Raw genomic sequence first — 12,640 nt, 5'->3', positions numbered from 1 at the left:
TGAAATGAAACAGAGACCATTAATGATCTTCCCAAGTCATTGGTTGACCAAAGAAACGAGAAGAAGAAGATAAGTTTTAGATTTCTATTACAATAGTAACCCCGGATTCAGATTAGATAAAAATCAAAGGCAAGAGTCACATGTTAAGCATCCTAAAGGATATAATCCAAGGGCAGGGCAGACTGGGTTTTGAAACCCAGATTGTAAGCCTCCAATTCCAGCGTTGAAGATTGGCTCAAACTAAACAATACCCGAAAAGAAGTTGGGAAAAAAGGCTACCAAATTGAGCTTGTACATGTTATATACATAATTGACTTCTTATTCACATGCATCAGAAGAGATTCACAAGCAAAGGTCTTCTTGTGAGCCCAGGCTTCTTGCTTTAAAGGACTCGAAGCTGTGCCAGGAAGGCAGCACAAAGATCCAAGAAGAGAATCTGTGGGCCATGGACCCTTTGGAGATCAAGCAGATACTTCTCCTCCCGAGTTTTGTAGAGCTGGTAAGAACATAGCAGAAAGAATCTATTAGCACTACATCGGGGGAAATAGCTCTATATTAATTGGTGTCAGTCTAGATCATGCATACAAGGACAAAGTTAAAACACAAAACAAAAACAACGCTGGTCCATTCTCCCCAGAAGAATGCTTGTTAGCTGGGGTAGCCCATTCTTACATATCCAAGCACAGAGAATGCACAATCATAGAGAGGAACAATCATGCAGAACAAATTACCTGCACTTCGAACTTGACAACATTGGGCAAGTTGGTAACACGATCATTCTCAACAATGGTCGGTTCTTCCCCAAAGTAGTGATTATTGTGCACAGAATTGTTCAGCATGCCTTCAAGATGACCAGGAATCCAACGGCACTTCATGTTGTAGTGTCCAATCTTCTTCCAACATACATGCAATTCTTGCAAAGCTTTGAGAACTTCCGACATTATTTCACGAGGATGAGCTCGGGACTGCCAAAATGTTGGAAGTACACAACTGTATCAATGTTCAGGGGAAAAAAACATTCACCCTGCTATTACTGTCAACATGCTATGCAGTTAACACTGAAACACATCATTGTCTCTCAAATAGCAAGGCTGCAAGAGAAGCATTACCGAGATGGAAGCATTGCCGTATACAACATGCGAAGCAATCTACTTATATATATAACAGCAGAGTAACTTCACTACTTGAGTCCTATTCCAACATAAATATAGTTTAAAAACTAACCTGAAGTCCAAGAGCCCATTTCCTCTCAACAGGGTACTGTGGTCTCACACCCATCCCTTGATACTCCATATATCCTGGAAGGCGGTGCCCAACAGCTGAAGCAGAGACCTCATTTTGATGCATATGATTGAAACCAAGATCCTGGAAAAGACAAAACCAAGTAACATCTATAGAACTCCCAATTTAATTGACGTAGGTATAACAAAGAAAACATATGATTACTAATTATGCGGATGACACAACTTCTAAAAACAGAACAGTACATTCAATAAACACATATCCATGCAATGCGAACAGAAGTTAACAATGGATGATGATGTATCATATTCCACAGGCAGTTCAAACTAGGCAATCTACAAGGTCAGGTCAATTGCAAATGGGGATATATTTGCAAAAAAACGGATATATTTGCAAAAAACCCAGAGAACACTATCCAAAAGACCAAAGGAGGCTCAAAATGACTTTCTCAAGTAGAAGAAAGGACGCTATTAAAATCTTTACCAGCATAGAATAACTTGACAAAAAACAGACTTACCATAGTCTCTTGGAACTCAGCTCCAAGATAGCCACTGGAAGGGCGGAACCGGTTGTCCAATAACAAATAGTAAGCAACAGTAGCCTGAAATATGTGTCAAGAAATAAGATACAATTTAAAAAATTAATATTTAGTCCAAAAAAGTCCAAACCTTATTCTGTATTCTGTTGCGAAGAGATTCAACCAGCTGGTTCCTGTCAAATCCCCTTTTAACAACTTCCTGTAGAATCTCCTCGTCAATCTGCAAAAGAAGTGTGTCAATGGCAGAATTAAATACAACCAAGGTAATGATAAAACAAATACCACACGATATAAATAATAAGTATGTTGCCCAATTCTCCTATAATCTTCATAGCTATAAATGGATCAATAAAGCAAGAAATTACCCAATTCCACACAAAGAGGAGGACACTCTATAAGCAAACAGTGCAGTTATTATAATTCCAATTGACACATGCAATCAACAAAAGAGAGGTAGAAAGAGATGGAAGGATCAACATACCTTTTTTGCTTGTTGCATTGTATCTGGTGGGGGCACAGCTAAATATCGTGGAAGGTGAGACTGAAACCATTGGTGCTGGCGAATCTCAGGAATGGTCATTCGCTTCATTGGGTCAACTACAAGCATCCTTGGGATCAAGTCTCTTGCACCAGATGATAAATGACTGGGAAGAGTGTATATCCCACCCTAAAGAACAAGATGACATCAGTTCAAAATCATGTTGATCTCTTTCCGCATGACTCCAATTTGGATATATGATATAGAGTGGAGGAAAAGAATCGACCAATGAACATTAGAAAGAAAAACACAAAACAGAATCTGGACTCATCACTCATGACTCAACCAGTGACAAGTCTCCAAACAATTTTGTTTTTTCATTAGTCTCCAAACACAACAATGAAAACATTAAAGGTGAATTTTCTTTTAATTTTTGACAAGTATTAATGGCGAATCATGGTTATCTTCCAACAAGCATTCCAAACTGAAATTAAGGTTGAAAATAAACAACTGATAGCCTGGACTCCAAAGAAACAATAAAAAGGTCAAACAATTTGCTGAATCAATATCTGCTATTTAAATTTAGGAAGTTATTGCAGATGAGCTGATCTGATATGTGTTAATCATCATAATTATAGCACTACCTTTATCTTTTTAAATAGGTTGGGAATGTTTTCATCATCAAAAGGAAGGGTGCCACAAAGAAGGGCATACAATATAACACCACAGCTCCATACGTCCACTTCAGGCCCCGCATACAATTTTCCAGAGATAACCTATAAGAAATTGACATAGAAGCCCTCTAGATCAAAATCATGACAATGGAGGAGCATTAGTTACTCGAGTTTCCTCAGCAAAAATTGCCACAAATTCATACCTCTGGGGCAGCGTAGTTTGGACTCCCACAACTAGTCTTCAGAAAATGACCATCACGCATTATGTTGCTTAAACCAAAATCAGCAATCTTCACATTGCATTTGGAATCTAAAAGCAAATTCTCTGGCTTCAGGTCTCTATGAACCACCATATTCCTATGGCAGTACTCCACACCAGAGATTATCTGCCCCAACACACAGGCTCAAGCCACTTGAACTTATCTAAGCAATGAACAGTATGCAAAATGTCAAAAATATTAGCTGATCCTACCTGCTGAAAAAAATTACGAGCTTCTTCCTCCTGCAACCTACCCTTCTCCACAATGTAATCAAAGAGCTCTCCAGACTTCACGTACTCCATCACAACATAAATGTCTGCTGGTGTGTCTACAACCTCATAGAGTCTTATTATATGAGGATGCATAAACAATCTCAATATTTTGATCTCTCTTCTCACTGCACCAATTTAAAGGGAAAAAAATTAATGAAGGAAATTTTAAAGTAAAAAAAGGAAGAAATATAGTACAGACCAGATCATCTCCAAGAAAATTACAGACCTTTTTCCTCCATTTCCATGTTCTTAATCTTCCGACGGTTAAGGATCTTTACAGCGACTTTATGACCAGTCAATATATGCTCAGCAATTTTCACCTTGCCAAAGGAACCAATTCCAAGGGTTTTTCCGAGCTTATAATTTTGTAGAAACACATCCAGACCATTGCCACCTAGCCCAGTTGAGCCATCCATTTCCTATTTAATAGTAGGCATGGATGGAAAAAAAGACAATGTGAGAGAAGGTACAAGCACAAATCAGACAGAATGGCATCACAAGTAGCAATCTGGCAAACACATCCCAAAGGAAAGATCCCTAGTGGTAAACACCTACCACTATGCATAGAAACAAAATCAAGGACTAATGCTTATTTAAAGTCAACATAGTAAAGCAAAATCCAGAGTTCGGAAGAACTTAATCAATCAAAAGATATGGAGATTTCTACGAGCATTCAAAGCCTCTCTTGGTCACAAGCACTTTCCCAATACATTTTCCTTCAAATCAGTTTGTTTTAATGAACATAGTGAAAAGATAGTAATACAACAGACTCAATAATAAAATAAAAATGATTGACCAATTTCATCGCACATCAGTGTTATGTAGTCTATTCTAGTAATCCAACAGACTCAACGAAAAAAAAAGAAAAAAGGATTTTATGGTGCAAATTTTATAGTCAGTTTCTGTATCAGCGCTTCGTTAATGATTTCAACATAGATGTCGCAACAACAGATCAGACTCACAGTCACAGCTGACGAAGAAAGAAATAAAAAAGGGCTTAGAATAGAAGGATCTTCTGATCCCATGGTTGCCAAACAAAACTCGGCAAGAGCAACTAAAAAAGAAGCAGAACACAGAATTCAAACATATTATTTTCCCAAGCCAAAATTTGCCACATTTTTCAACCGCATGGTCCTAAATGCTAGAAACTCCCTAGAAAAACACAGAAATATCTGTAAAAATCTTTTATTCTATACCTAAACAGGCAATGGATCACTGAATAAACGACACACCCAAAACCCCTAAATTGCCTAATGCTAAAGTCCTCCTTTGAAACCCAACGCACTTGGAAGAGTATATTTTATCATGGCTTTTCAATCAATTCATCCAGCCATCCAAATTTCAAGAAATAATATGACCGGATTTCAGAGACAAATCGCCACTTACAACGTAGACAATCATGGAAGATTCCTCAGTTACGTCAAGACCCCCAAAAAAAAAAAATCTAAAGGGGAAATTAAAATTAGAGAGACCCATCAAACAATAACCCAATAAAGTCAACGAAAATCCTCCATCACGAAATAGCTCGAATTGCAAAATCCCCCACAATTCCTCAAAGACTAAACAGCACAAAATAAAAGGAGCGAGGGAGAGAAAGTCCACCAATCCAATACAAACTCTTCAAACACTAGCTGAGACAGATCAGAGAATCCAAAAGCTAAAACGACCAATTAGAAAATCGAAGGAAAAAGAAGAAGATTACGATATATCGTGACGAGGGGGCACTGAAGTAGAGGCGTAGACTCGAGGAAGACGACCTGTGTTGGCTACGTCTCAGTTATTCCTTCAGCTCGTTCTCTCTCTCTCTCTCTCTCTCTCTCTCTCGCAGTGTCGCAGCCTCGCTCGCGTCGGAGTTACGGACCCGACGATGATGGAATTTTACCTTTATAGTTTATAGTTAATCGTTAATACCGATAATCGCTTCTCTGGAATTAGTAATTTAGTATGTTCCGCATCCCTATTCCCTCCCCGAGTTCTTGACTGGTTTTCTTCTTTTTATTAGATTTGTGAGGGTAAGTTAGGAATCCCGATTTCCGATAATTCAAAGGGAAATACTTTATTTATAAAAAATTTACATAAAAATAAATTTATATATTGATATAATTTAATATAGTACGTTAGATTATAAAATTAATCTAACGAATTATATAAAATCACGTTAATTTGTACATTAGATTATAAAATTACTTTTAGTATAAAATTAATCTAATAAATCATATAAAGTCACGCTAATTTTTATATTTATTTTTATATAATCTCTTTGTATATGTAAGAATTCTCATATCTTAGGCTATTGTTAATTTAAGTAATTCATATATAAAATTATTAAAATTATATCATTAAAGATAATAAAATGAAATATGAAAAATCGTATGCAATGTGCTAAATCAGGAGTATGAAAGTAATCCTATATTTTGTTTGTCAAATGTTAATATCAATTCTTATATTTATTTTTTAAAAATATATGTGTTAATCTTTAGATATTAAATTAAGAAAAATTATTTATAAGAGCAAATAAACCCGAGCACTTCCTTTAAAAAAATTAAAAATAAATGGCCCCTATTTATATGATTTATAAGAGTAAATAAATTCAACTTTTTTTTTTTACGATGGATTCACTTTTTTAAAAAGAGGGTTTTCGAGACATATTTAAAAGTACTCTTAAATTAATGTGTATTTACAAATTTTATCTGAATATTTTGGCTCATTAGGATATATTTGATACAATATCCAGAATTCAAGAACTTGTCCTATAGAATTTGGTAGCTTTGACTTATTATTCAAATACAATCAATGAAATCTTAGCTCTTAGATATCGTTACAAAGATCATTTGAAGTAAGATTGTGTTGTTAGCCAACCCGATCACCATTTTTGTAGGTTTAAAATAATAGAAATGGTGATTTTTCTAGAATAATTATAAATAAATAAATAAACTTTTGGAGTTTAGACGTTGGTCTAGGAATTTTAATTAATTCCAACAGCATTACGTGTTGCTACCAACAAAAGAAGGAGAATATATATATATATATATATATATATTTACTTCTTGTTTCAGTACTCATTGGTATTTTATATGTTTAGAAAGGAAAATGATTGGGACACAGATAGAATTTACAGGGAAAAAACATGAACAAACATAGAAATCTTTACATTTGAAATTTTGTTGTGTTTTTCCCCCAAAAGATCCCGTCCGTGCAAGTATTAGTACTACTGATCATGCTCATACTAAATGTATGAAAAAACTGAAATTGTTGAAATTGGACATTTGAAGTAGAAGCAAAACACGCTCTCCCACATCTTTAAGGCAGGTGTTGGTATGTATATATATATATTTTTTTGTAATTATTATTTTTTTTTTTCCTTTGGGCAAAGAATGGAAACAGTACTCTTTAATGACTCAACTATCTATTTGATCAGCCGTCACAGTACAATGGCTATTGATCAGGACGGACATCATGGAGGTAGCAGTAGCACCATGTCAGAAAGATCATGTACGTAGCTACTGGATCAGCTTGAAATAGGTGCTGGAGGCACTGAGAGAGGGCTCACTCGTGGAGTAGTTGAGTTCAGCATTGGCTTGTACATTAGTCCACATGCACAATTGCACCGTCCTCTTTAAACCGCAGAAATCTTGCTTCATCAATCTGTAAAAGCAAGTTGAAATCTAGTACTCATAGGTGCTGTCGAAAAAACATTAACACATATCTATATATATATATAGAGAGAGAGAGAGAGAGAGAGAGAGAGAGAGAGAGAGAGAGAGAGATCTTAGTTTTACATGGACCCTTATCATGAAATGCTTTAATTTAGGTATGTCTGGCAAAGTTTATATGATTATAGCTCAAGTTCAGAAGATAAGAAAGATATTGCAGGCTAGCTCGATTGACTGATGGAATACTGAAACACCAAAAGTTAAGTTTCTAGTACCTCTTTCGAATCTTGATCTCCGTGCTGATTGACGAATATGACTCTCATTCTTTTGCAGGAGTTCATCATATTTACGCGGTTGGGATAGCAGCGGTCCTGAGTATTCAACGTGCTTCCCCTTGTTTTTGTAACCCTAATAATTGTTAGAAGAGTAATTAGCTTCAACCCATCACATGAAGAAAATTAGAATAGAATGAATGAGTTCTCCACAAAGTTGAAAGGTGTCTTAATTCTTGTAAGCAACACCAATTAAAGATAAGTTTCCAACTCTAAAACCAACGGAAAGAACAGATGTTAGTTAAGTATGATTACAGCAGTTGGTTTTAGGTTTTACTCTGGTGATGATTGTACACTTACCGTATTGTTTGTTAGAGCATCGGCTACTTCTTTTTGACTAGATGTCATTGATACATCAAGAGAATGTAAAGCATCAGATGCTTCGGAAGAAACTGGCATGTCAAACTGGTACTGCTGCTTGTGCATTTCATGCTTGGCAGCCTCAATGGAATTGATAAGAACCCTGCATAGAAGATCGTTCTCTTTTTTGGTTAAGTAAGATGCTTTTGCAAACGATGGATCTAATGCACTAATTTTGCTTTTTGATCCATCTGATATTGTCGATGCAGCATTCTCTTTTCGCCTTTTTGCCCATGTAAAGCCGCTTGATGCCGATACTTCTGTTGGGCGTGAAACTGTAGTGTCCCCTTGAGATCCATTCATCAGTCGGGAAGTCTCTGACATTGTATCAAATGCTGGTTTTAATGGCTCTCTACGCGCAAAGCCATCTCTTCCTTTAGGAATATGTGCGTTGCTCTTATTTTTTCTATCATCAAGTTGAGCAGAATCCTGCATTTCCTGCATAAAGAAGGATAAACAAATTAGTATTAAAAATAAAAAATAAAAATAAAAACTTCCTATTTCTTCCTAAGCACACCCACACACACACTGACCTCATTCGGTGCTAATTTACTGATAGCGTTTGTTTCTTGCAAAGTTTTACGGAGTCTTCTAGGCTTTCTTGATGCTGCAGGCTCTCGCACTTTAGCGCCAGTCTTTTTCCTGCTAGTGCAATGGGTATTAGGTCAAACACTTTTGATAATATAAAACATATGCTTCGAAGGAATATTGGCTCATAGGCTCAAACCCTGATAACTCTTTGAATGTATAAGCACAATCATATTAAGTTCACTAGATAATGGATACAGGAATTTCATTTTTGTTAACATAATCAATGAATGGGTCATTTGGTCCCATTAATGTTGCATGAGCAGCCTACGTAAATAAGATAAAAAGAAAAAAATTACCTTCGCCCATCATCATGATTTTTAATATCAATTTCCTTGCTAGGCGAGTACTTTGGCAAGCTTGATGGATCACATGCATAAGGCTCTGTGTTGAAATACTGAGAAATGGAAGCATGGCGCAGACATCAAATCAGACAGTCAAACTAAAAAACAGAATCTTTTTTCGGTAATAAGCATGTTCCACAAGCATATTAAGGGAACAAAATATGCCCAAGTAATTACGAAAGCTAAATCGGGAAACCTCATAACAGCAATGCGCTAAAATGTGGAAAGACTGCAATAATCAATCTTTAATTAGAAGAAGAACCTTACAGAGGATAAATTTTAAGAAAAAGCTACCTCAGACATAAGGGCAGAGGACGCAGTCCCACGCTTTTGAGGTTCCAAGGAAAGTAAAGTTTCAATCAGGTTCACAGCAGTTCTTGGAAAATCTTTGCACTTCTCCCCAATTGAACTTTCATAATTATGTAGGGGTTTAAACATTGCTGCATGAGGAAGTTTAGACTTTTTCCAAAACTCCTCTGGTGGAGAACCACAAAGCTTGAAAATTTTGTGTAATTGTTCAACCTGCAGAATGGAGAAGAACACTTATCAAAATATCAGCTATATGAGAAATAATTTAAAATAAGCAAATCAACTAGTGCACTAATTGCAATTCACACACTCTATTCCTTTAGTAAATTAAAAAAAAAAAAAAGGGTCAAGAATTCTTTTCAAAATTCCACTGAAAGATCAATGATATTCTGTACTTGACAAGCAAGTAATGAGGCATCTTGAATTTTTAAATACTATAGTGCTTATGAGGATATTAGAATGGAAAAGTTTCAGGTTTTGGCAAAATCTTCTAGATATGGGTATATTCAAGGGACCAGAATCGACAGAGAGTAAATTTGAAGACACTACATATCTCATACTTTATATCAAACTCCCAGTTGTCCCCGACCATGCACGAGCTATTAAATACTTGAAAACAGGTAAGAATAAAGTGGATAAGGAAACAAGTGCACTTCCTTAGTGTTATCACCTCAGTTCTCCCTTTAAGGATAGGCTTTCCAATAAGAAGTTCCGCAAATACACAGCCCACACTCCAGAGGTCCACCGTTACCCCGTAATTCGTTGACCCCATCAAAAGTTCAGGAGGACGATACCATAGAGTAACCACACGACTGGTTAATGGTTGTCTGTTCTTTGGGCTGATGACATTTGCAAGTCCAAAATCGCCCAATTTAAGAACCCCTTCGTTGTTTACCAAAATATTGGATGCTTTAATGTCTCGATGCATTATACCTCGCAGGTGGCAGTGTTCAATTCCACATAATAGCTGTGTCATATAACACTTGACCTACAGAGAAGTCGACCTAAACTTTTTTAACTTCCAAAGAAACATAAAAAGAAACAGAAACACAACAATTTTAGGATTTTACAGCATCCAATGATATAATATCTCGATGATGATCAAAGCTCGTAATTTTTCACATATCTATAATCAATTTAGACAATTAACAAACCTGTTCTTCACTAAATTGGATATCCGGGCTAGCTATCAGTCCAGCAAGATCGTGTTCCATGTACTCAAATACGAGGTATATGCTACTTGATAACCGAGAAGTAATAAGCCCCTCCAACTTCATGATATTTGGATGGTTCAGCCTGCGGAGGATCATTATTTCTCGAGCCATAAACCTTATGCTCTCTGGCTGGAAATTTTCAACTCGTACCTTCTTCAGGGCAACCATCCTCCCAGTTTCAACTTCACGTGCTTGAAACACACTGCTGTACGTACCTTGCCCAATCTACATACATGAGAGGGAAGGGAAAAAAATTATAAAGAAGATGGAAGTCAGAAAATTTACCGACATTTGGCCAAGTAGCCATCTAATACAACAGCATTAGGAAAAATATAAAAGTGAAACAACCGACATCACGATCATTAATGCATACCAAAAGGCATTACAAGGCATTTGGCTAACATTATTTTTTTCTGAATTACACTTGAACAGAGAACTCCTTGAAAACTTTTAAGCCCAGATGTAGTTATAAGATATCTGCACCTTCACCCAGATAGGCAAAGGTCCATACTGCCGAGATACTTATATCCCATTAACCAGTATAAAGGTTTCTGGTTCGAGGCTCACTTTAGGTAATTCTAGAAGTGTATTGAGTTCTTATTTTTAAAAACAAGACACCTATTGAGTCTGGATTTGAGACCCGAACCCTAATATGCATAATTTGTTAAGAATATGATACAAATAATTAAATTTATCTCTTTCCATCAGCTTAACCTTTTTGGAACAAGTAGTGATTTCACTAGTTATCAAAGCAGAGATTCTGAACTCGAACCTTAATTCTATACTCTACCACATTTAATTAAATATTCTACATGTTATTCATTGAGGGGGAGTTTGGCTCACAATGTAAGAGGAAATGTTAAAAATATAATACAAATAATTAAATCTATATCTTTATATCAACTCAAGCTTTTGGGATAAATGGTGATTTTATATAATTTTAATTTTATTATTCCATGTCGTGTTAACGTCAAGTTCACGAGTTCTGTCAAATATTGCCAGCTATCCCCCATCCACTTCTTTGAAATAATGTGACCCTCAAAGATACATATACATATACAAACAGGAATGTAAATATATAGTAGCCATACTTTGAATTCTCAAATGAAAACACGAGACGAACAAACAGCAAAAATGAACTTGGACAGCATGATAACGATGAGTTTATGAGTTTATTTCTATGAAATCCCTTCGCAGCTAACACATTTCTCTAAAACAAAATCACCTGTATCCTTCAGGAATCGAAAAATTATAAGAGAACTATATGAAGTTATGGCATTAAACAAAAACAAAATGAGTATGCATACCTTCTCCAATTTCTCAAAAGAATCTGCTCTAAGAGGGAGCCAACCATCGATGGCTTCGCCAGCTACAGCGCTGAGCCAGGTGGGCCATCCAGCAGCGGTTTGTTCGGCCTGCACGTACCTGTGAGATAAGCCAAGCTTGGAGCTAAAGGGACCCTTGGAATGGGAATGGGAGCTCTCCTTCTTGGTTTTGTTGAGCTCGCGGCTCCGATCGGCGGACCTCCCGTCCTTCCTAGATTGATTACCGGATTGGTTCTTCTTCAACGAATATGGCTCGAGAATCATGGCGGAGCCATTGTTGTTGTCAGCCGGGTTATCGAAAGCAGAGGACGAAGCATCCCGCGCCGCGTGCTTGGAGCTAAAGCAACCCATTCAGCAGGCGGGGATGGAGCAGGAGAATTCGCCAGATTCCCCCTCACATAAGCTTACGAAAGGGATTGCATCGTTTGTCCCTGCGTATCTATATGCGTTCCGCTCCCTCCCTTCCTCTGAGAGAGATTAACGGGGCTGCACGCTTAAACCCGCCTCCGACAGACAGCGAGTCCTGAGATTCTCTTTTGGTGATGGTGTTATTTTCTGGTCCTATCGTTTCTAGTTTGGGTCTCGGCGAGATCTGCGGGGGTATTGGAGGATGAGATAGATTTCCCGGACAAACGGTCCGAAAGGCAAGGAAGTGTGCGAACTTGAGAGAGAGAGATTCGTAGGTGCGAATTGGGCATATCATCGTTTCGTTGTTGTGTATGTAATATATGTACGCGTGGGTCTATCTTTTCTTGGTTTTGCAAAAGGAGGAAACGGCGGTTGGAAAGTTCGGTTATTTCCTTACTGTTTGTTGCTTTTGATTGGAGGTAGGCGTGAGAGAGCGCGAACATGGTGGTTGCAACCTTGCAGAGTCCCATTTAACTGCCCGACAGCTCCACTGCAACCTCCTGTTTTGTCTTCTTTTGCGCTATAATTTTAAAAAGATATTTATACAAAATAAAAAATAAATAGAAATTTCTTGAATTTTTTCTATTAAAATAACACTACCACATTAATGCGACGGTCTTTTTTTTTTTTTTTTTTTTTTTTA

The 12,640-nt window shown here is 36.9% G+C and overlaps 2 protein-coding genes across 2 annotated transcripts; both read right to left on the bottom strand.

Moving 5' to 3' along the window:
* On the bottom strand, window positions 1-5,422 carry LOC122307407 (SNF1-related protein kinase catalytic subunit alpha KIN10-like). The gene is made up of 11 exons (XM_043120297.1): window positions 5,167-5,422; window positions 3,691-3,883; window positions 3,405-3,589; window positions 3,136-3,318; window positions 2,903-3,034; window positions 2,262-2,447; window positions 1,911-2,000; window positions 1,760-1,843; window positions 1,225-1,365; window positions 732-965; window positions 1-496 (listed from the first exon to the last, which is right to left on the bottom strand). The coding sequence occupies exons 2-11, from the start codon at window positions 3,878-3,880 to the stop codon at window positions 383-385; spliced, it is 1,539 nt and encodes a 512-aa protein (XP_042976231.1). The 5' UTR covers window positions 3,881-3,883; window positions 5,167-5,422; the 3' UTR covers window positions 1-382.
* Window positions 5,423-6,575: 1,153 nt separating this feature from the next.
* On the bottom strand, window positions 6,576-12,440 carry LOC122307406 (protein IMPAIRED IN BABA-INDUCED STERILITY 1-like). The gene is made up of 9 exons (XM_043120296.1): window positions 11,572-12,440; window positions 10,205-10,489; window positions 9,721-10,038; window positions 9,036-9,263; window positions 8,697-8,794; window positions 8,343-8,451; window positions 7,750-8,247; window positions 7,393-7,525; window positions 6,576-7,109 (listed from the first exon to the last, which is right to left on the bottom strand). The coding sequence occupies exons 1-9, from the start codon at window positions 11,938-11,940 to the stop codon at window positions 7,105-7,107; spliced, it is 2,043 nt and encodes a 680-aa protein (XP_042976230.1). The 5' UTR covers window positions 11,941-12,440; the 3' UTR covers window positions 6,576-7,104.
* Between the last annotated feature and the right edge of the window lie 200 nt (window positions 12,441-12,640).

This window comes from Carya illinoinensis, chromosome 4 (genome assembly GCF_018687715.1).
Source record: "Carya illinoinensis cultivar Pawnee chromosome 4, C.illinoinensisPawnee_v1, whole genome shotgun sequence".
Lineage (NCBI taxonomy): Eukaryota > Viridiplantae > Streptophyta > Magnoliopsida > Fagales > Juglandaceae > Carya > Carya illinoinensis.
The sequence above is the reverse complement of the archived record's forward strand: the minus strand, read 5'-3'. Positions and strand labels throughout refer to the sequence as shown.

Bases quoted from the DNA above. Each gene is read 5' to 3' on its own strand.
- LOC122307406 (XM_043120296.1), bottom strand. From the start codon at position 11,940: ATGGGTTGCTTTAGCTCCAAGCACGCGGCGCGGGATGCTTCGTCCTCT. The intron at 10,490-11,571 runs GTATGCATACTC...TCATGTATGTAG, and splicing joins CTTTTGAGAAATTGGAGAAG to ATTGGGCAAGGTACGTACAG. The intron at 8,248-8,342 runs GTCAGTGTGTGT...TTCTTTATGCAG, and splicing joins GTAAATTAGCACCGAATGAG to GAAATGCAGGATTCTGCTCA.
- LOC122307407 (XM_043120297.1), bottom strand. From the start codon at position 3,880: ATGGATGGCTCAACTGGGCTAGGTGGCAATGGTCTGGATGTGTTTCTA. The intron at 3,319-3,404 runs GTAGGATCAGCT...GTGTTGGGGCAG, and splicing joins CTCGTAATTTTTTTCAGCAG to ATAATCTCTGGTGTGGAGTA. The intron at 1,366-1,759 runs GTAAGTCTGTTT...TGTCTTTTCCAG, and splicing joins CTGAGTTCCAAGAGACTATG to GATCTTGGTTTCAATCATAT.